Here is a 24804-nt window from a genome sequence, read left to right as displayed (position 1 = left end):
AAACTAATTGAGTCAACTAAAATTATGTAAATGTTTCTGGAGGATTTAGTCTGGATCGATATTGTACTCCTGTTTGCAATTAAATATACTTAATTTGAGCTCTTTTCCATTGATCAGCAAACACGCATTTTTTAATCTAACTCCGGCACACTTAGGTGTCAGTGAATAAAATCAATTTAATGTAGAAATTGTTAACTACGTGAACTAATCTCACTCAAACACTTAACGAATTCAATCTATTTTTCACTAGGATTTCATTAAGAATCTTTCTTATATTTTGATTTCTTTTGGTTGTTAGATAATAATTCAAATGGAAACACACCGACAATGGGTGAAGTGTATTGTAAAGATGATAAAATCCAAAATGGTACCTGTGATTATAGGAGAAGTTGCAATAAAATAACAAGAACATCAAAGTAAATTTTAAAAAGTAAATTATTAAGGAAAGGAACGTAAAGAAATTTATAACATAAATCAATGAAACAATGACTCAAATCACAACAACTAATATTAAATTAACCATTTTTTCTACTTTCGACATTTCTTAAAATGTGTGTATTGTTTCACAATTTACCACCTTTGTAAAATACAAAATAAACCTATTTATATTTTTTAGTTTTTCCTGTATAGTTACATGATTTTGAATTTGAAATTTAAACAATTCACATGCCTTTTTCTATAATTGTCTACCTTAAACGGTTTTGGAGTCCACACATCTTGAACAGTTAACACTCATTAAATTTTCATAGTTGTTGTTGCTTTATTCTCCTTCTCAATTTACTTTGACCCTTTGCTTCGGTTAACCTTTTCTTGATCAATGTTCTAACATGGGGTAAAGAACCTTTTAGCATCAACTTAGATCATAAGAATTATTGCATTACGTAATTGATAGAAAACATAAATAGATATAGGTTTATAAGATGTATTTAAAGTCCTTCACAAGAAAATCCAAGTTAAACTTTCTAAATAAAATTATTCCTGCATCAATTAGGAGGATTTATTTGATACAAAAATTATATACCTAAGCAACAACTACTCATTATCCAACCCTCAAGAGTCTCACCACTACTTATCTCTTCCACCTATAATACCATTTGCTCACGTATAACATACTATAATCGTAGGTGGATAAACCACAACTACAACAAACATAAAGAGTAAGCTAGAGCAAATTTAAATCATACTAGTTATAAAAATTAAAATCAATTCAGAATAAGCATTCATCCTTTCACAACATACACATTATACTTAAAATGTCTAAAGTTCATTGCAAACAAAGTCTTCATGACTAATTTATACACAACTAAACATCTGACTCTACCTCCATAAAACAAGTGTATATTGAGTAGTATATGAGACCCTTTACACCTGTCATCACTCTCCCCTGCCTATTAGGAGCTATAGCTATATATCATGGTTCGGCCATTTTCCTACCAAAGAGTATGACATGGTAAATTTTATATCTATAAGATTCAATCTCTTAGCGAATCTACAAATAAGAATCTCCTTTGACTCTCAGTACTAAGTATCTTTCTCTATGTGAGTTCAATACTAGCATAATCATGATAATTTCACTTCAACTCTGACGTTAATACATGTTGGATCTCTTGGCAAGTGTACCAATAGTCAACTGTAGTATAATGATTTTGAAGTAAGAGTGTCGATCCCACAAGGAGCGGATTCAATTAAAATAAATAATTATCTCGGTCAGCGTATATATATCCATTTCATTCATCATTGATTGTAATGATAATTTTGCATAAAAGTAATACAATAAAAGCAGAAAGTTTAGAAAAAGTTCAATAAGAGAAACTGAGATTGAATTTCATCTATCTCACTTGTCTGTAATCTGGATAAATATAAATATATAACATCTCAAAATACCAATATTGATGCAACACCCAAAAATCATTTATATTGATTTCTCACATATAAAATTCATAAGATTAATACTGTGAATATTGATTCCTCACGTATTCAATAGATTTATCCAACATTATGTTCAAGTGTTATAAGCAATTGATATATTGAAATCTATTCCTAGCATCGTAATACATCAAGTATCATTGTTCAGATCAAATTTTAGAAATACGTTTCAGTCATATCTAAAACTCACAATCAAGAATCTATTGATCAGATATAATCAAGTATGAAGAACAAAACAATAATACCAATATTGAGTAGAAACATAAATGCTATATATAAAAGGGAAGAATTTATATCAATATCTGTGTTGCTCACGTATAATCATACGATCATCGCAAAGAAAAGAAAACAAACAACACACCAAAAAGAAATACTAAGGTAAGCTAATGCATTTAAAGAAAAATAAGGAAAAGATAATTTATAAAAGAAGAAGGGATATAAAATTTGTAGGTTTGTCATTCATGAAATTAACAATTTTTTCTCATTTCTTCATATATCAACTTCTCAATTACTCATTTAGTGAACATTTTCTTTACATTCCAATATAAAAACTCACAAAATTCACACTCTCAGTTAAAAAATTTAGCCCCAAACAATTCACATTCATAAAATCATATACTAGGTGCCAAATCGCTAAACCCAATAGATCAAACAACTATTTGCCTAAGGTCAAATTTAAACTTCTTAGATGTCACATGCAGTAGGACAAAGATTGATTCAAGAAAAGAACAAAATATGAAGTTACTTTTTTTTCACAATTTTGATCGATTGGTTGTGTTGACCTTTACACCAGGAGTCCTAAGGTGGACTAAGATCTTTAAAGAGATGAAATACGGAGTCAAAATCTTAGAGTGAATATAAAGAATGTTTACAAGATATGTTTTAGAAAGATAAGGTTTTTATAAAATGAAATTCATTTTAATAAAATTTTATTTATAGTTTAGCTTTTTAATAATAAAATATTCAAATATTATTTATAAAACCATATCTAATCTTAAACTATTTTATAGATCTTCACAACGTTCTCATTGTTAGTCCTTATTGCTTTACATCTCAAAGTCGTTGTCAACAACCTTCATGTGATTATCTTTGACAACTTACTGATACACACATGGTGAAATACATCACCAACACTTTGACAAGGTAGACTCCATTACACATATCAACAAAGTTATTGCACAGGATAAGAGCTAACAACACTAACCTCTATCATGCAATTTCAACTATGCTCATGCCAAACTACTTCACTTCATTCCTTGATTAGAACCGTATCTCTGATATCATTCTTGGTAATAATGCAATAGAAAAAAAAATATTTTTCTAGCAGAAACACATTCACAAATAAAAATATAAATTTAAATAAAAACATATAATAAATTTAACATAGTTCAACTTCTCGAACCCTGGTCCCCAAAAAAAAATATTATTATTCAATAAATTGTCACCGTTATAAAATTTTTGGAGACCAAACCAAAGTTACAAACCTTCTGGTACAATTTTTATGAGAAAAAATTGAAAACTTCTTCCCAAATTTTTTAAAATCTTGACATACAAATAGCCAAACATATATCCAATATATCCAATAGACACGTGAAGTTATGGTGACAACTCAAATAGTTCATATTCTATCTCCATTATTTTTAATATTGATATTAATATGTGGGAAGAAGAAAATCCTATAGAAAAAGAAATTGTTCATAAATAATAATATAAAAAAAAAGTGAAATGGTTGGAATTAGTATACCTTGAACTTTTGAGTGTTATTAGGAGAATTATTTTTCATTTTCTGATTGATCATCACAAACAAGTTTGACGTGAGATATGTTGTGCCAATCTTGTCCAACCCCTGGCCTGTATCTTTTCCATAATTCAGGAGAACCAGTGACATCTATCACTTTTAGATTGATGAGACGATGCATGTTATGAGGGAATGACACCAGATTTGGACAATTGACAACTTCAATTAATTTGAGGCAATTTAGGGTTGGTAGCCAATCAGGAAGCTCCTCAAGATTCATGCAATCCATAATGATTAAGGATTGTAAAGAGTTGGCAGATCCTTGAAGCCACCGAGGCAATGTCACTAGACTTGGCAACTCTTCAAGAACGAGAAGCTTCAACCTTAAATCAAGGATTTCGTTGCTAAGGCCCATTGACAATTCTAACTTGTTACACTTGATAATCACTAAAACCTGTAAATTTTTTACGGCATCAAACCACACCGTCTTTAGACTTTTACAATCACATAAAGACAATCTTTTCAGAGTGGGAAGTAGTATTCCTCTGAACAAGGACTCAAAATTATCACAACATAAAAAGTATAAATCTTCTAAAGAAGTCAAACTTGCAATCTCTTTTTCTGGACAAGCAGGTTGTTTGGTGGTTATCCTCAGGTGACGGAGGCTTATTAGATTTTCTAGTCCTTCGGGTAACTTTTGCAGTTTTATGCATCCAGCAAGGATTAAAGTTTGCAAATTTTGAAGTTTGCAAATTGAATCAGGGAGTTTGGTAAGGTTTTCACTTTTCCCAAGGTTGAGTAATCTTAAATGTTTCAACTTTCCGATACGGGGCGGCAAACTCTCGTATTCAGAAAAATCTAAGTGTAAAACCCTCAAGAATTTGCACCTTGACACCAATGTATTCAAGAAATCTTCATTATCAGCTCCATTAGGAAAAGAGATATATCTCAAACGTATGGGAAGAAAAGCTTGACCAAGCAAATTATTTTCCGAAAATGTCAAATGATGGGCATTCATGTATAATTTTGAATTGTGGTTATCTATTTTTTCATACTCACCTTTCGCAATATATATTGCAAGATCAATCACCAAATCATGTAATTTAAACATGCAATCACCCCCAAATTCTTCATATTCTGAAAGAAAAGATCTTGACCATAGCTCATGCAACAATTGAATGGCAACATCAATCGCTGATTCACTTGCCTTTGGTGGCGGAAGAAAACCAAGTGCTCCCCAAAACAAACAAACTTGAGAACCTAAAATTCCAGTGTCCTTTGCGTAAAGAGAGAAAAAAGCAAAACATGGTTTTAAATATGAAGGGAGTTGATCGTAACTTAGTTTGAGAGCAGGCAAAATGTCTTTTTCATTTTGTTTTAAATTCCAAATCTCATTGTCTCTTACACTCTCCCAATCTTTCTCATCAACCCTCGAGAACAGTGAACTCCCCACCGTTTTCACGGCCAATGGTAATCCCCCACATTTTTTAACTATTTCTTCCCCAATTTCTAATAGTTGTGGATGCTTTTTCTCATCTCCATATTCGAAAGCATATTTCACAAACAGGGAAAGAGAATCCTTTTCAGAGAGGAAACTAAGAAGGTATGGGTACGAGGATTTGGTGCGCATGAAGGTAGCTATTGAGTGGTTACGAGTAGTCACTAGGATTTTACTACCTTTAACACCCACATCTATTACTTCCTTCAACTCTTCCCATCTTGCACGATCCTCATTCCATATGTCATCCAACACGAGCAAGAACTTCTGCCCTTCAAGTGTGTTTCTCAAACGAATTTGAAGTTGCTCCGTCTCAAAGCTATTGAAGTTTTCCCGAGATGGGTTTGGAGCAGAATTCAGGATTTTAATGAGCACCTTCCTAAGTTCAAAATCATTGGAAACACACACCCACATCTTCAATGGAAAACATGCATCAATTGTGGTGTCATTAAAGACCAACTTAGCAAGTGTGGTCTTTCCCAAGCCTCCCATTCCCACAATGGGAATAACCGAGAGACTTTGGTCATCATCATCATCATCTTGCACAACAACTTTTATTATTTCTTGTTTATCATGTTCCCTTCCTATAACATTGGAAGGGTTTACATAAGAATGAGTCAGTGCACCACACGTGTATCATGGTCAATGACTTGAAGGCCAAACATGCTTCTTTGAGCTGCAAGTTTGGCCAACCTGGTGTTAATGTCTTGAATGTGATGCGCCATTCTAAGACGATAAACAACAGGATTACTTGATGAGAAGAAACGGCGTACCTTTCTTGAGCAGTTACCGTAGGTGTTGACAACGTGTTTCCGCAAGCCTTCGCACTCAAAATCATCGACTATGTCTTCGGCATCAGAAAACACGGACGTGATCTGAATCAGCCATTCGCTCAGGGCACTGCTCTGCGGATTCTTTTTCTCAGCATCTAAGAGCACACCTTTGATGAGTGCCATAGTTTCTTTCATCTGTTGAAGATCCTGGTGCACACCAAACGCTAGAGAAGCTTCTTGAAGGGCACTAGAGGCAAGCTTCCCTAGGAGCGATTCTGCGGAGCTGAAAAGAAGCGATTCAGCCATGAGTTTTAGGAATGGAAGAAAGAGTAATGCAATGGGAAGGGGTGTTTGAAGTTTAATCATATATGACATAGTTATGATATTTATACTGTGACCGAGTAATAGAAATGGTTCTCATGCATTGCCTCCTCTTCGGGAAAGGTATCACTTTGAATTAGAGAGTTGTTTTCTTTATTCTGCATGACTTGTATTGTATGGAACTTCTGGACTCATCAATGTCGAGTTGGAAAAGTTGGTAGCCATTTTTTGCTGCAGAGATGAATCTGTTGGAGAAATGTCTCATTAAACAGAAGCTTAGAACATTCTTTGTTCCTTCCTTTTGCCTCGTCTGAGACGTTCGGTTTTGGATAAATCATGATGATTCATGTTCTATCTTGCCTATGCTATGCTTCTCTCAAGTTCCATTCCATACACACGCAAAGTCTATTCCTGTGAAATTTCACCTGCTAGCTACCAAAGTATTTATGCCTTTTGCTTTTTATGTAAATCAACAATTGTGTGTGCTTTTTTATGTACATAGATAATTTCTTTTTAATATTTTCTAAGTTCGTTAGCTAGAAATAGATCCAAATTTTTGTTCTATAAATTTAGATATCCATATATCATGTAAGTTCTTAATCATTAACTAAGAGAATCCGAAAAAGGTTCACAATATAATTAATTGAGTACTCTACAACTTGTAACATTAATAACTATGTAGTTATAATTTCATTTAGTAACAAAATCGTAACACCTTAATTGGAGATATTGATATCAATATGTTTCTTTTGTAATAGATTCATTATACTATACTTATCGTGACAGTACATTTCTTTCATCACAAATTTAACACATATCAACCTTGCCATATTTTAGACATAATAATATAAACATTTTGTTTGGTTATAACATATTTATTCTGATAAAGTAACTTCCAAGTTTTTGGTATATGTTGTCTTGGTCTAGGAAGAGGCTTGAAGCCTAATTTAACTAACAACAAAATTTGTGTTTACAATATCATTGGTTACAAAAGGCTCAAAGTCATGTATCACCCACATTGTTCCTCCCTCTATCCAAACTCGCTTTTACGGTTCCCAATTTAAGTTCATGGTAAGCAACTAATTTCATGAGAAAATGTTTCCCATTGGATTAGGTTGAAAGTATCAAGTAAAAATGAAAATTCATTCAACACTGTTTCTGAAGTTATATCCATGTAAATTTCAACCACAGTGATCAATGCCCCCAACTAATTGTACACGAGAAAAACCTGAAGTATAAAAAGAAATGTGAGTCAAACGAAGGTCCTCAGAAAGAATGTAAGCCTTAAGGAGCACTATTGTTAGAGAAAATACAAATAAAATTTTAAAATATTTCGAAAGATTGTCATTAAATTTTCAAAAAATTAGTTGTAAAACGTCATTTTTTCTTCTGTAATGATCTTACTAGTAAAAATAGGAAAATACTTGAAAATCTTATGACTCTTTCTCATCGTGAGGTAGCCTTACCCAAAAATTGAAACAAACATTAGAGTTAAAAACGTAAGTGAATTGAGCTTGGTCGAGCTACATGTAGTCACTACTACATATATTAGATTTAATAACATTTAAAAAATGTTGGTAAAGCTTACAAAAGTGTTAGATTTAATAACATTTAATAACATTGCAAAGTAACATTTTTACGCATATTGTATATAATGCATGTTACTTAGTAATATTTATATGTACTATTAGTATCATTTTCGAAATTGTTACATATTAGCATCTTTACTATCATTATATAAATGTTACAAATTTAATATTTTTGTAATTCTTTAAAAATGTTACCTATCATTTTAAAAAATGTTACTTATTAGCATCTTTATTATCATTACAGAAATGTTGTGAATTTAATATTTTTGGACCATTTGAAAAATGTTACCTATACTTGTAATAAAAAAACCCAATATTTGTCAAACAAATAGAACATAGCAAAAAAAGTTAGACCCGTCTAATGTTACATCATCCAAAATGGCATGCCAGGTAGAAAATAGACCCTGAAGTTGCAAAATCACTCACCACAATACGAATTGTAATTGGGACTGGATAAATCTGCATGATGGAAGAAACCTGTCGGTCACATGTCAGTAAAGTAAACACTCATTAGAGATGATCAGGACAAAAATATTTCCCAAACACTAACGAATGATATATAGGATCATAACAATAGAAGTAACAATGATATAGATGATTTAACATGGGGAGTCGCTGAGATGATATATCAGATACACTACGAACGGTGAACGGTTAAAAATTCAGGTCTGAGTCTAAGTCTCACGTTAGCTAAAAATTATAAAGTAGAGTACTATATAAGAATAAAGACCCATAAATCCATTGCCTTAAAGTTTTGGGTTGAGGTTTCATCGATATTATGCCTCCCCAATCAAAAACCCCTCCGTTAACCTAGCACGAACTACATCAGTAGCATCAATAACAGCTATACCAATGTCTGCCTTCTTCAGAGAAGGTGCATCATTCACTTCACCAGTCATTCCACAACTTTGTTTCCTATCTTGCAAGCATTTCACAATTTCACCATACCTGTGCTCTGACCACTAATGATCCATAACTTATTTCAAAGTATTTCAAAGAATATGATAGAATCTGTGATTGAGCAATTCTAATAACTCGATAAGCAAACCAGGAAAATACTTCCACCAAGAATTCATTCAACACGTGATTTAACAAATTCTCCCTAGTAAAAATAGCAGCATTTCCATTATGCCCATCGAAGATCTGTGAACCAGAAGAAATCATTCACATGCACACCGTAAGCAACTTTATAAATTACACTAATGCATTCGGATAAGTAAACATTCAATTATACCTTAAAACATGTATAGAAGGTGTTAGTAATGATGAAGAGTGTGTGAGTGAGCGGTGATAGTGGCTTTTTATCTGATGAATTGCTCTGAGCGAGTGACACCTTCTTACATATTTAATAAAGGAAAAATGGCAATTGTAACCGGCATGATCATAAGTTCATGGTATTTCTTTTCCCGGTTAAAGACAGTGATATGGGTCAAGGACAAGAGGAGGAAATTGAGATGTGCTCTAACCCAAATGAGGAATTAGCATACCAATACATTCAGTATGTGAAACCCAAAAGGAAGGAGAAGCAGCCAAAGTGGATAAAAGATCATGTGGTCAATAATCCTAAACGCAATAACAACAAATCCTGAAGAAAGAAAATAAATTTTGCTAGATTTTGCGGTAACCATATTCAATATTATGCTTTTGTATTTTCTTTTAGATTTTGCAAGTTAATTTTCTACAACAAACTTTATATGCCTCGTTTTTGGACCAAGAAGGACAATGAAAATAATTCCTCCATCATCTCTGTTTTCTTTCTGTTTTTTCTCTCTTGACCTTCTCTCTTTTCTAGTTGCTATCAAACACTTTAAGTTATATTTGATTTTTCTTATACTCTTGCAATGGAGTATTATAAGGTTTTGGTTAAATTCTTGCTTTGAAATTTGTAAGTGTAATTGGGATCAAATGGCATTTGAGAGTGATTCATGTGTTGTACAAATTTTCACGTAATATTATTCTCTGGTTGTCTTTAGACAATGGTCGTGGTTTTCTTCGGTTTTGAGATTTATATGTTATATGTTTGTGTACCCTTATTTTTATCTTATTTATCTGTTAAGGTAATTTTTCGGAATAAAGACGAAATGTTCTTAATTGATGATGTGTTTTCCCTGACAATTTTATCAAAGATATTTTACGAAATGTTTAACTTCCAGCTACATTTATCGAACAAGGATCTCAAGAAACATTCAAAGCATGATAATATAGATATTCTTCTTCTTGATTTGACGTACACTTATTGTTAATATCACTATTATTTAATATTGACATGGTAACACCTTATTTTGTATAAAAGAAAATATTGTTAAGAGAGCTGAAAATGAAAAAAAAATGCATAAAATTATAACATATACAAATTTTATATGTAAATAGGATATTCTCTAGCTTCATGCTAAATATCAGTCCATTGTCCTTTTTGAGGTGGAAAGATCCACAAAGTGGTATAACCTGCACAAAGAAGAAAATCGCCTCTTTTAAAATTAAAAAAGAACTTGTAAAAAATAGCTATATAGAAAAATCAAAAGGCTAAAATTAGCACCTTCAACATTTGGCTATGTTATTCGGATAAATCTTCTTCATCATCTGAATCATCAATGTCAACTTGTTTGATGTGTGATATCTTGTGCCAATCTTGTCCAACTTTTGGCTTGAATCTTTTGCGTAATTCAGGACAACCAGTAATGTCTAATTTTTCAAGATTTGTAAGGTGATGAATGTTATCAGGGAGTGACAATAGTTTTGGACAATCGCTAATTTCAAGTACTTTGAGACAAATTAGAGTTGGTAGCCAATCAGGAAGTTCACCAAGATTGACGCAATTTCTAATTGCTAAGTGTTGTAAAGAGTTCGCAGATCCTTGAAACCACTGAGGCAATTTGACTAGTAGTGGCAAGTCAAAAAGAAAAAGATACTTTAACTTTAACTCGGGGATTTGGCAGCTAAGGCTTTCCAACTTGTTACAATTGATGATCGTTAAAGCCTCTAAATTTCTGATGCAATGGAGCGACACAGACTTTAGATTTCCACAGTCAATCAAAGTCAAAGTTTGAAGTGTTGAAAGTTGTACTTCTTCGAACAATGACTCCAAATTATCACATTGAGTAAAAGATAAATTTTCTAAAGAAGTGAAATTTGCAATCTCTTCTTCTGAAAAATCAGTTTGTGCAGTGGTTATTGCCAAGTGACGAAGGCTAATTAGATATTTTATTCCTTTGGGTAACTTTTGTAGCCTTATGCATCCACTAAGGACTAAAGTTTTCAAATTTTGAAGTTTGCAGACTGAATCAGGAAGTTCCTTAAGTTTTTCATTCTTTGCAAGACACAGAAATCTTAAATGTTTCAACTTTCCGATACAGTGAGGCAAACTCTCGTATTCGGAATATCGTAAGTCTAAAATCCTCAAGTATCTGCACCTTGACACCAATGCATTCAAGAAATCTATATTGCTCCCCCCGTCACGAAAAACAACAGATCTGAGACCGGTGGGGAGAAGATCTTCACCATAAAAGCTATTTTCCTCAAATACCAAATGTTGAGCATTCTCTGATATTTTTGGATTGCGGCGATTTACTCTTTCAAACTCACCTTTCCCAATATATACTGCAAGATCAGATACCAAATCGTGAATCTCATAGACATTATCAATCCCAAAGTCAAGATCATCGGAAAGAAACGATCTCGTCCTTAGTTCACACAAAACCTTATTGAGAACATCACTCATTGATTCACCTTCCTTTGGTAGTGGAAGAAAACCAAGTGAATCCCACACCGTAGTAAGATCATAACAAAAAATATTAACATCAAATTGATAAAGGAAAAAAGAAGTGAAACATGGTTTTAAATACGAAGGCAGTTGATCGTAGCTTAGTTTGAGAGCAGGCAAAATGCCTGTTTCATTTTTTTGTAGATTCCAAATCTCATTGTCTCTTACAGACTCCCACTCTTTCTTATCAACATTCCGGAACAATGAACTCCCCACCGTTCTCAGTGCCAACGGTAACCCTACACATTTTTCTACGATTTTTTTCCCAATCTCCAATAGTTCTGGATGTTTCTTCTCCTCTCCATCTTCAAAAGCACATTTCACAAATAGAGACAAAGAATCCTCTTCAGATAGACATTCAAGAAGGTACGAATTTGAGGATTTAGTATGCATTATGGAAGCTACTGCATGGCTACGAGTGGTCACTAGGATTTTACTCCCCTTTACATCCAAATCTATTATTTCCTCCAAATCATGCCATCTTGCAGGATCCTCGTTCCACACGTCATCCAACACAAGCAAGAACTTTTGATCTTCAAGTTTATTCCTCAAATGAATTTGAAGTTGCTCTGTCTCAAAGTTATTGAAGTTTTCACTAGTTGGGCTTGGAATAGAATTAAGAATTTTGACGAGTAGATTCCTAAGTTCAAAATCATTAGAAACACAGACCCACATCTTCAAGGGAAAACATGCATGAATGTTGGTGTCATTGAAGACCAACTTAGCAAGTGTGGTTTTTCCCAAGCCTCCCATTCCCACAATGGGAATAACAGAAAGACTTTTGTGATGACCATCTTGCACCAAAAGCTTTACTATTTCATTCTTATCATGTTCCCTTCCAGTAACCTTGGTAGGGTTTACATAAGAATGTGTCATTTCTCTCACGCGCACGACACGCATATCTTGATTAATGATTTGGAGGCCAAACATGTTTCTTTGATCTGCAAGTTTGGCCAACCTGGTGTTGATGTCTTGAATGCGATGAGCCATTCTAAGACGATAAACAACAGGATTACTTGATGAGAAGAAATGGCGTACCTTCATTGAGTGGCTACCGGAAGTGTCGACAACGTGCTTCCGAAGGGCTTCGCATTCAAAATCATCGACTATGTCTTCAGCATCAGAAAACACGCGCTTGACCCGTTTCAGCCATTCGCTTAACGCAGTGCTCTGCGGAGTCTTTTGTTGAGCATCTAAGAGGACACCTCTGATGATTTCCATAGTTTCTGTCATCTCTTTTAGCTCGCTACGCACACCAAGCGCCAGAGAAGCTTCTTGAACGGCAACAGTAGCAAGCTTTCGTAGGAGCGATTCTGCGAAGCTGAAAAGAAGTGATTCCGCCATGAGTTTAGGGAAGAAAGAATGCAATTGGAACTTTGGTAAGTAGAAAAGTAGAATAGTTGCTTGATTGATGAATCATTAATTTCAAGTGATTATGGTATTTATAAAAGTCTGTTGGAAGACTTTATTTTTATGTTAGTAAAATTGGAGTAATGATTGTAGCATAGTCAATGGAAAGCACTACATATATAATAATATTTGACTAAGATTGTATGAAAAGTTACGTATGTATTTATATGTATGTGTATATATTTATATGAACGTGTGTAATATGAATGCCTGTATACGATAAGCTGGATTATGGATGTTTGGTATATTGTATTGGCACACATTCAAAGACATAAAAAAAAAGTGCAATTTGACATAAATTCTTATTTTTATAATTTTTATTTACAGATTATTTAATTTAAATATTTATTTTCGGTTATTATGTTTTATCATTCGTTATTTGTGATATATTGTCTTGAACGGTAACTTTTAATATATATATATATATATATATATATATATATATTATATATATATGAATGTAGTATGAATGCTCTATGCAATGAATAGTCAAAGACATATAAAAGAGTGCAATTTGACATATAAATTCTTTGTAGTAGCTGGACCTGGATGTCCACCATGGCGAGAATCGCGCGTTCCTTGCTTCCACTAAATTTTTTAATTATATAATATTATAGTATAAATAACTTCTCATTAATACTAAAAAAGTAAACGTATCTTTATGTAAAATTATAATTAATTCTAATGAAAACCACGGTTTCATTTATTTTTTAAAAAATAGATAAGAAATTATTACATTAATTTTGGCTTAATTATGTTTTATGTCTATTTTAAATTTGAGTTTTTATTTTTGTTTATCTATTAAGACTTTAAAATTTTTATTTTTATATTTTTCAATTGAGTTTCTATTTTTTAGTTTTTTTAATTAAATGTTATCTAGTTCCATAATTTTGCGTTCTTAACTCTGCACGTTAAGAATTGTGATTAATATAAAAATAATAATGCAATTAATATTAAACAATGAATGAATTTTAATTAGAATGCATTGATTAAGGAAGTCGTCATATTTTTTTATGGCTTTTATTTTATCACCTAAAGCGGACAATAAACTGTGTCCATCATTACCATGAATGAGATAAGCTTTGTTATCCACAAGCTTTTGTTTGGTTCTATTTAGCTGACCCTAATCGCGTTTGTTAGTATAGGTGGACTTTAGAAGTTTTAACATTCATATCTTATGCACTATCATGTTTGGAAAAGCAGGCTCACTTTTTTTTGTGTCAATTTGACACTATTGACCCTACGGTGTTAATTTGTTTTTGTGTTGACTTTTTCACTTGTTTTCTTGTCAGAAATTATCATAGATGTTTACAAAAATTTGTGTAATGCGATTATTTTTATTATCTTCATTGCTTTTTAAATGAATACAGTCCTTTATAGCAAAATGATGGTAACGAAGTTACAATAATGACACGTGAGATGAATATCGAATGTTATGTCATTATTCTTAATGATACCTAGAAAGGACAAATAAACACATATACGTGGATATTATTTGAACCCTTTTCAATTTTAACAAAAACTTTTTGCATTAATTGAGTATAGATAATACTCAATCTTTTAAGTTGGGTACAGGTATAGAAATAAATATGTTTGTTTAGTTCACATACTCGTTCATGTTTTAAATTACTAAGTAATTTAAAATTTAAAAAAATTATACAAATTTTTTTTGTCCTTAGATTTGATACTTAATTTTACGAAAATGATATATTGACACACAAATTTTGACAACTTGTCTTACAATCATGTATCATATATGGCACTAACACTTTATTTATTTATTTTTATGATATTCCATGTTGGCTTTGTTTGGATGATAACAGGAGGCAAAAAGGCAGAACTGCGATTATGCGTTATTGAAGTAGAGAGCACTTTTTTCGCCTTTCAGAACTGCTAATTCACATTTTTAATCGGTGTTCTTGTTATTCAACTTGTGTTGTTCTTGTTGAACCCTCTTTATCTGAAAACCCCTTGTGTTTTTTGTTTCCCCGTTCTTCATAGAAACATTTTTCGTTTACTCATTGTACGAAAGGTTTGGTGGTTCATCATTAGTATCCATTTTGGTGGAAATGACCATTTTTGCTGTAGTTTGTTGTGGGACGATGATAGTAGTAACCAACGGCGGAACTTGCTCGATATTTATGGGATGCCAAAATATACTTAAAATTTATATATTTAATTTATATATTTAATTATGGATCCGTAAGATTATTTAACTTAATAATAATTGAATTAATACTAAAAATTTTAGTTATATTTTGTTTTTAATGTAAATAATCATATCGTCAGCAAAAATATTCATCTTCCGTTTTATTTTGCAATCTTATTTTGATAATTTTCATTGTAGAAAATTATCTTTCTGATATAGTTATAGAAACAAGAAGAGTTAAAATAAGACGAGACGGATTAAAAAATCAATCAATAGATGTAATTGACTTCCTATTTTTGTCAAAGATTGATTTTTTCTATTTTCTTCCTCACAGTAGCTTCCATTTTATCACTTTTAAATAATTAATTTATTCTTTTATTTCTTCATCAATATACTTATGTTTTAAAAAAAATACTAAAAGATAATTTATTATAATCTAAATAAAAATTGTGATATGTAATTAATAAAAGAAAAATATATGATAATCAAGTCACAATTAAAAACCAGTTATTAAAAAACACTTAGTGCATTGCTTTTTCTTTGATATTTATAAAAATGAATATACCAAATGCTCGTGAGATAAAAAATAATATTAATTATTAAACTAATATTTCACTATCAATTGAGAAAAAAAGAATTACTTTTCTCTTCAATAATAGAAGAAAGCATACAAAAATGAGAGCCCAAAATAATGAATTTGTGTTCAACTTTCTTTTGTTCTTCATAAACAAAAGAAAACAAAACAAGTAAAACTGATACAATATGTGAGAAACTCAAAAAACAATAAGAGAGAAAATAAAAAATATCTTAATAAATTTATTTATTTTTTATTAAATTTAATTTTATGCTTTATTATTTATTAGCATTAAATGTTATATTTTATAAAATAAAAAAAAGATACCTATTTTAATTCTTATCAATTCCCAATATATACTTTTATTATTTAAAAAATTTCAAAACATTAAATTTCTTATACATAATTTAAAAAATTAAAAACAAAAAAAATTTCATATAACATAAATAAAAAAAATAAAAAACGTTGGGGGGCCACGGCTCCCCCTATCCCTTCCTTGGTCTGCCTCTGGTAGTGACGTTAGGTTGTGGATTTAGTCATCGTCGTCAAAGGAAATCTGGTTTGCTTATTGGACACTCTGTTGGTGGTAAGTAAAATTGATTTGTGCAAACCAATGAATAAATAAATGCAAACCCACTTCTTTTGAAAAATCAGTTTATGTAGTGTTTCTGTAAAAATGTTCATTTTAATTGTGGTAAACATATAAATGAAGTCTGGAAGACATATGCAAACCAGTGGGTAGATAAGTGCTAACCCACTTCATGTGATTTGGGATATCATCAATGTACACATTTTTTTTTATAGATCCAAGTGTTTGCCTTATTTATGCACCTGAAAACTTTATTTGGTTAAGTAAAGATTTTCTTTTATTGTGTGGAAAACGTTTAAATCAAGTATGGAATACATGTCCAAAGCAATGAGTAAATAACTGCTAAGCCACTTTATGTGATTTGGATATCATAAACCTACACACATTTTATAAAAAGAAATTCAATACTTTCACAAAACATTTAAATCAAGTGTGGAATACATGTGCAAACCATCGGTTAAATAAGTGCCAACCCACTTTATCTCATTTGCACCTCATCAACCTACATTCATCTTTTATTTTTTTTAAATACTTGCACGTCGTTCCCTTAAATATGTACTCGGAAGCTTTGTTTGATTAAGTAAAAATGTTTCTTTTAATTCTAAAAAACATATCAATCAAGTCTAGAAGACATGTGCAAAGCAGTGCGTAAATAAGTGTTAACCCACTTCATCCGATTTGGACATCATCAATCAACACACATTTTATAAAAAAAAAAATATTATACTTAGACGCATTTGCGTTATTCAGGCACCTGGAATCTTCATTTTGTTAAGTAAAGATGTTCTTTTTAATTATGAAAAACATTTAAATCAAGTCTTGAATACATGTTCAAACCATTGGGTAAATAAGTGCTAACCCACTTCATATCTTTTGAACCTCATCAACCTACATTAATTTTTTTTAAATACTTGCATGTGGTTCCCTTTAAATATATACCTAGAAGCTTCGATTGGTTAAGTGAAATTATTCCTTTTAATTCTGGAGAACATATCAATCAAGTATGGAAATGTATGCCAAGCAGTGGGTAAATAAGTGGTAACCCACTCCATGTTATTTGGACATCATCAACCAACACATCTTATAAAAAAAAAATATACTTGCACTGCGTTTGCCTTATTTATGCACTTGGAAGCTTCATTTTGTTAAGTAAAGATGTTCCTTTTAATTATGGAAAACATTTAAATCAAGTCTGAAATACATGTGCAAACCATTGCGTAAATAAGTGCTAATCCACTTCATCTCATTTGCACCTCATCAACCTACATTCATTCATTATTTTTTTTAAATGATTGCATGTGGTTCCCTTAAATATGTGTCTAGAAGATTCATTTGATTAAGTAAAAATGTTCCTTTTATTTTTGGAAAACATATCAATCAAGTCTAGAAGACATCTACAAACTACTGGGTAAATAATTGCTAACCCACTTCATGTCATTTGAACATCATCAACCTACACACATTTTATAAAAAAAATGTACACTTTCACGTGTTTTGCCTTATTTAACGACCCTTTTAACTGTCGACACATAGAAAAAGTCTGTCGAACATTTTCAAACCAGGGAGTACATATAGTATGACCCATACTATGTGTTTTTCACATTAAATGAATATCATACACAAACACGAGTAAACAATGAGGAAATGTAATTCAGTACTGGCCTTATAACCATGAGTGACCTTGTCATCAACAAACACGAAAAAGAGAACCAATGCTCATGTTTGTCTATGCTATGCTGGACAAAACACTATCCAAAATTAAGCATTCCATTGAAAACAATATGTTCTGCTAGGAAAGAACACATTCATCAAATGTATTCTCAACATTTGATGTGTCTCTATTTTAATTTAAGCACATTGTATACTATAACTCAGAATTTCTTCGGTTGGAGACTCTTTATATTGCAATTAATTTTACTTCTTAACTCTTGTTGAACTTCGTCACGTTTTGCATGAATGTATTCATCCTGGAATTGCCTTTTAATGAATGATTGAGTCGCACATGGTAATGTTGTGTTTCAATGTAATGTTCAAATACTATAACATGGGTTCATAGTAAAAAACTCCTACTTAACCACATATTTCGATTTAGCATTACCATTTACTCAGTAAGCCAATCAATGAATATCATCTCTACTCTACAAGCATATAAATCTACTAAAAAAATGTATGTAACATACTTATGAACAACACCACCTACGACTAAAATGAAACCAAGACTAAAAACGACAACTTGAACCACTTCACACTTCCTAAGGAATCATCAATGAACACTGACAAACATAGCAACTCATACATATACAAAATGACCAAATATCAGTCTTACAATACCAACAACCAAATCCCTAACAGATTCACAAAACTAACCAAATAAATCCGCCATAAATAGCCCCATTAAGAACAAAGCATCAAATAAATAGTCTCATTACAAATAGAACATCAAATTTAAGTTAGGATTAGGGATTTCAAAACTTACCTCCACTATCCACACACTAGGTATAATAATCTTTGGAAAAGAAAGGTTCCAAGATGAATACGGCTTTCAACAACAACGACTTCTACAACATCAATAATAATCAAAGTTCAACACATCAATCCAAAAATAAGGGTTTCAAGACATAGAAGAAGAACGAATTGAACGGCGCAACTACAATGCAAACCAACAATAATACTTCAAGAAGTTAGTGCGACATTGACAAAGACGAAGACGAGTTCAAGAAGACCGAGACACTTCAAAAAGGGTTTAAAAATGACACTTTTTTCCAATAAATTAGTCTTATCAACCATTTCTACCTTTCAATTAAAATTAAAAAAAATAATAAAGTGTCAGTGTCACGTGTGGTTGTGAAATAAGTTGTCAAAGTTTATATGTCAATATATCATTTTCTTTATTTTTAAGACACATATGTGACCATTCTTATCTGTGTACAGTAATTATTTGACATTTGTCCAATTGTTATTTGATATTTATGCAATTATAAGTTTTTGTAATATATGAAATTGGAGAAAATAAAATATGTATCATTTTCACATTTAATACATGACAATATGATGCTTATATATTTGTTGTGAATTCAATTTTTTATAAAATAAATATTTAATTAATATTTGACTTAATTAATAATTTGGTCTCTCACGTATTAAGGTCACTATTGTTCCTATACTCTCTTTTTTTCTTGCTCAATTGAGTTTCAATATATGTTTAATAGAGTCAATTTTATCTTTTTCGTTAAGTTGACGCTAACGTTGTTTGAGAATATCATATGTCTAAATTTGGGTTATCTTTTACATTTAAACCTTTTTTTTTATCTTCTTCCACCTCCTTCCAAATTCCACCTCCTTCTTCCACCTTCCTCCCACCGTCTTCATCCACCTCCCAGTAAACTTTACATTGAAAAGTTTGCTTCTTTATTTTTTGGTTTAATTAACCGTAAGGTACCCAGTTTGGTACCTGTGTGTCAAATTGGTACCCGCTTTTAAAAAAGTGTCAATTGCATCCCAACTTTTGAAAATTGCTTCAATTAGGTACCTTTCAGACAGAGTTGACTAACGCCGTTAGTGAACGTGCCACGTATCAATCTGTGGTTTTTTTGATTTTTTTTTTTAAATTTAATTTTTTTTTAATTTTTTAATTTTTTTAAATTTTTTAAAAAAAAAATAATAAATATCACGTGTCAAGTCCCTGTGTGTGACACGTGGCATTGTTAGTGCCACGTGGCATTGTAATGCCACGTGTCAGTGTCACTATTAGATGTCATTGTGTTGATTTCGATTTAGTCCCCACATATGTCTTTTTGTTTCAATTTAGTACCTAAGTATGTGTATCTGATTCAATTTTGTCCCAATTTTTTTTTAATACACATAAGTAGGTACTAATTTGAAATGAAAAAACATAAATGAGGACTAACAATGTCACGTGGCACTGACAATGCCACGTGTCACACACAAGGACTTGACACGTGGCATTTATTATTATTTTTTTAAAAAAAATTTAAAAGAAAAATTAAAAATTAAAAAAAATTAAAATCAAAAAAAAATCAAAAAAACCACAGATTGACACGTGGTACGTTGACTAACGACGTTAGTCAACTCTGTTTGAAAGGGACCTAATTGAAGCAATTTTCAAAAGTTGGGATGCAATTGACACTTTTTTAAAAGCGGGTACCAATTTGACACACTAGTACCAAACTGGGTACCTTAAGATTAATTAAACCTTATTTTGTGAAGTCAATTTTTACATGGGTGGAGGATTTTTGGAGTCAAATTTGGCCTTCCAGGCTTTTGTGGAATTTTTGACTTTGTAAGCTTCTTTAATGGAACCTTTTTGTCCTGTAGGTTTTTTTGGCCATAGGACCAAGTTCTATGAGTTAGGCCTAATTGACAACTCTATCTACATGTATCATTTATATGTGTAATTTAAAAAATGAAATCTTTTAATATTTAATTGATAAAGAGCACTACATATATATATATATATATATATATATATATATATATATATATATATATATATGTGTATATATATATATATATACATACATATATATATATATATGTGTGTATATATATATATATATATACATATATATATATATATACACACACATATATATATATATATATATATATATATGTATGTATATATATATATATGTATATATATACATATATATATATATATATATATAGATATATATTGATCTATTCATATTAATGATGTTTTATTTTCAATAATCCTGTGATCAACAACAATTAGGGATGGCAACGGGGCAGGGTGGGGACGGGTTTCTCTATCCCATACCCATCCCCGCATAAAAAATTCATCCTCATCCCCATACTCAAACCCAACGGGTATCAGACTTTTGTCTCATCCCCATCCCCATCGGGTAACGGGTATAATCTCGTACACATACCCGTATCCATGTTCTAACTACTTCAATATTAATTTTTATAAAAGAAAAAAAATTACGGTAAAGAAAACATAATATTATCAAATTAAAATTAAAATGTATTTTAAATGTTTGTTTACTTCAATTTTTTAAATTCTAATGAATCTCTTTTTTATACACTAATAAAAGTTATAATACATCACTTGATCAAAATGACACAAAGAACAAATAATAAACATAATAATAAAATTTTGATATAGATTTTGTATCTTTTGAACTTCAATATATATTGGATAGTGACAAAAAAATATTCATAGCAATTACATTAAATTTTTATATTGTAGTAAATAAAAGTTATTTATACAATTAAAGTGAAAAAATTACAGTATGATTAATAATGAGTTATAAAATAAAAAATAATTAGATAGAATATATCGAAATATTATTCTACATGATGAAAATAAAAACAATAAATAAAAATATTAAAAAACTAACAAATGTGTGTTTTAGAAATAATTTGAGAGACTATCGAAAGAAATCGCACAAAGGAAATCAAATGTATAATTAAGGTATGATAAGATGAAAAATATCTTAGAGAACTAGGAAAACTTTTCAAATATCAACATATATACTCAATGGTTGAAAAATAACAAAAAATATTTTAATGAAACAAAAAAGTTCTTCAAATTAAAAAATAATAATAATAATAATAAGTAAAGAATTTTTTTTATATTACCTTAAATTGAGAGTATAAACATTCTCATGTGAAAGGAAAATATATAATAATAAAAATATTAAAAAATAATAGAAATATTCAAATGTGAGGCATAAATTTTTTTAATTAACATACATCATTTTAACATAATTACATAAAAGTTATGATAAGATAAAAAATATATTGGAGATGCGGATGAGTTTCATGACAAACCAAATAATTAAAAGAAATAAAAAATAGAATATATATATATATATATAGGGTTACTTAATTAATTGTGAATATTTTAATAATTTAAACGAGAATGGAGACATGGCAGGGATGGGTATTTTAATAATTCTTCTTTGTTTGATCTACAATGTATAACAAAATATCTACTTTATCAACACTTTTCAAACTTAACTTTTGCAACATAAATTGCAAGATCATACACCAAATCATATAACTTAATGAGTAAATGCTCCCTAAGTTAACATAATCTGAAATGAAAAAATCTTGACCATGGCTCATGCAAAAGTTGATTGACAATATCAATCATTGATTCACTTTCCTTTGGTGTGGAAGAAAACCAAGTGCTCCCATAAGGTAGAATTATGTAATGTCCTTTGGGTAAAAGAGAAGGAAGAAAAATATGGTTTTAAATATAAAAGAAGCTGATCAGAACTCAGTTTGAGAGCAAGCAAAATGCCTTTTTTATTTTATTTTACTTTATTTTAAACTCCAAATCTCACTGTCTCTTATAGACTCCCACTCTTTCTTATCAACCCTCGAGAACAGTGAACTCCCCAACGTTTTCACTGCCAATGGTAATCCTCCACATCTTTTTATGATTTCTTTCCCAATCTCCAATAGTTGTGGATGCTTCTTCTCATCTCCATCTTCAAAAGCATATTTCACAAATAGAGAAAGAGAATCTTCCTCAGATAGACATTGAAGAAGGTATGAATTTGAGGATTTAGTGCACATCATGGCAGCTACAGCAAGGCTACGAGTAGTCACTAGGATTTTACTCCCTTCAACATCCAAATCTATTATTTCCTTCAACTCATGCCATCTTGCAGGATCCTCGTTCCACACGTCATCCAACACAAGCAAGAACTTCTTACCTTTAAGTGTGTTTCTCAAATGATTTTGAAGTTGCTCTATCTCAAAGTCATTAAAATTTTCTCTATAGTTGGGTTTGGGTTTGGAACAAAATTAAGAATTTTGACGAGCACATCCCTAAGTTCAAAATCATTAGAGACACAGACCCACATCTTCAAGGGAAAACATGCATCAATGTTGGTGTCATTGAAGATCAACTTAGCAAGTGTGGTTTTACCCAAACCTTCTATTCCCACAATGGGAATAACAGTAAGACTTTCGCGATCACCATCTTCCACCAAAAGCTTTACTATCTCATTCTTATCATGCTCCCTTCCTATAACATTGGAAGGGTTCACATGAGAATGAGTTATTTCTCTCACGTGGACGACACGTGTATCGTGGTCAATGATTTGAAGGCCAAACATGTTCCTATGAGCTGTAAGTTTGACCAACCTGGTGTTGATGTCTTGAATGTGATGCGCCATTCTAAGACGATAAACAACAGGATTACTTGTCGAGAAGAAACGGCGCACTTTCATTGAGAAGCTACCATAGGTGTTGACAACTTGCTTCTGCAACGCTTCGCGCTCAAAATCATCGATTATGTCTTCTGCGTCACAGAACACGCACTTGACCTGTCTCAGCCATTCGCTCAACGCACTGCTCTGCGGACCTAGCGCCAGAGAAGCTTCTTGAACGGCGGCAATAGCAAGCCTCCCTAGGAGCGATTCTGCGAAGCTGAAAAGAACCGATTCAGCCATCAGAGAGAAAAGAATGCGATTGAAATGATGGTAACTAGAATAGTTGGTTGATGAATCATTAATTTCAAGTCATTATGGTACTTATAAAAGTCTGTTGCTAAGCTTTATTTATTTTAGTAAAATGCATGTAATGATTGTAGTCTGGTCAATGGAAGGCGCTACATATACAATAATATTTGACTAAGATTGTATGAAAAAACTATAGGTTAGATACTGAAAAGTTACGAGATAAAATTATATTTTTGGATAATTAATTATGATTATTGTCACAACCGAAATCGCGACGGGAAGACGAATCGACAAAGAAAACGGGTTTTAAAAAGAGATTGGGAGTCGCCACCACATTTATTTTTAGAAAACTATGTAAAACCATACAAATAAAACAAGTATGCTAAAAATCAGATTTTAGATTCGGGAGTCGGTTACGCGTAGGGAAGGTGTTAGCACCCTATCGCGCCCGCCTAAGGGCGGTACCTTTAATTAAAAATACAAAGTTGATGTGGTTTTCAAAATATTAATTTCCCCCAAAAATAATAAGACAAAAATGCTAAAAAGAAACAAAAATATTTTTTAATTTTGTGGGTCCGACAAGGATTAACCTTGGTCCTACGTATTCTCATTCAAAATGAGAAATCAGGAATACGTAGTTCTTTAAAAGATATTTGGAAAACAATTTGAGAAAATGATTTGATTTTTGTGGAAGTGAACCTGACAAGGACTGGCCTTCCTCCTAGGTATCTCACGGTGGAGAATCAAGGATCACGTAGTTCTTAAAAAAGACTTTTTGCTTGAAAATGTTGATATTTTTGTATTTTAAAAAATTTTGTATTTTTTTTGGTATTTTATGAATTACTTGAAAATATGTGTCATATGACGCGAGCGGTCGGGCAAACACTAAAAGAGAAAAAAAAAACTATTTTTGGTATTTTTGAAAATGAGTGTCACACGGTGCAGGCGACCAGACAGACACAATAAAGCAAAAAAAGAACATTTTCTGTTTTTTCTATTTTTCTATTTTTTTTGTAA

General features: G+C 31.4%; 1 protein-coding gene and 2 pseudogenes across 1 annotated transcript; all 3 read right to left on the bottom strand.

The window, feature by feature from the left end:
* Positions 1–3689: 3689 nt before the first annotated feature.
* LOC114190915 (putative disease resistance protein RGA1) lies at positions 3690–6411 on the bottom strand (annotated as a pseudogene).
* Positions 6412–10096: 3685 nt separating this feature from the next.
* On the bottom strand, positions 10097–13026 carry LOC114192387 (putative disease resistance protein RGA3). The gene is made up of 2 exons (XM_028082093.2): positions 10382–13026; positions 10097–10290 (listed from the first exon to the last, which is right to left on the bottom strand). The coding sequence occupies exon 1, from the start codon at positions 12947–12949 to the stop codon at positions 10400–10402; it is 2550 nt and encodes an 849-aa protein (XP_027937894.1). The 5' UTR covers positions 12950–13026; the 3' UTR covers positions 10097–10290; positions 10382–10399.
* A 9447-nt stretch (positions 13027–22473) lies between these two features.
* Positions 22474–23778, bottom strand: LOC114190086 (disease resistance protein RGA2-like; annotated as a pseudogene).
* Between the last annotated feature and the right edge of the window lie 1026 nt (positions 23779–24804).

Source organism: Vigna unguiculata, chromosome 7, assembly GCF_037176805.1.
Source record: "Vigna unguiculata cultivar grain cowpea cultivar isolate G323 ecotype 2 chromosome 7, ASM3717680v1, whole genome shotgun sequence".
In the NCBI taxonomy this organism is placed as follows: Eukaryota; Viridiplantae; Streptophyta; class Magnoliopsida; order Fabales; family Fabaceae; genus Vigna; species Vigna unguiculata.
The sequence above is the reverse complement of the archived record's forward strand: the minus strand, read 5'-3'. Positions and strand labels throughout refer to the sequence as shown.

Coding starts and splice junctions, on each gene's coding strand:
- LOC114192387 (XM_028082093.2), bottom strand. CDS start 12,949: ATGGCGGAATCACTTCTTTTCAGCTTCGCAGAATCGCTCCTACGAAAG.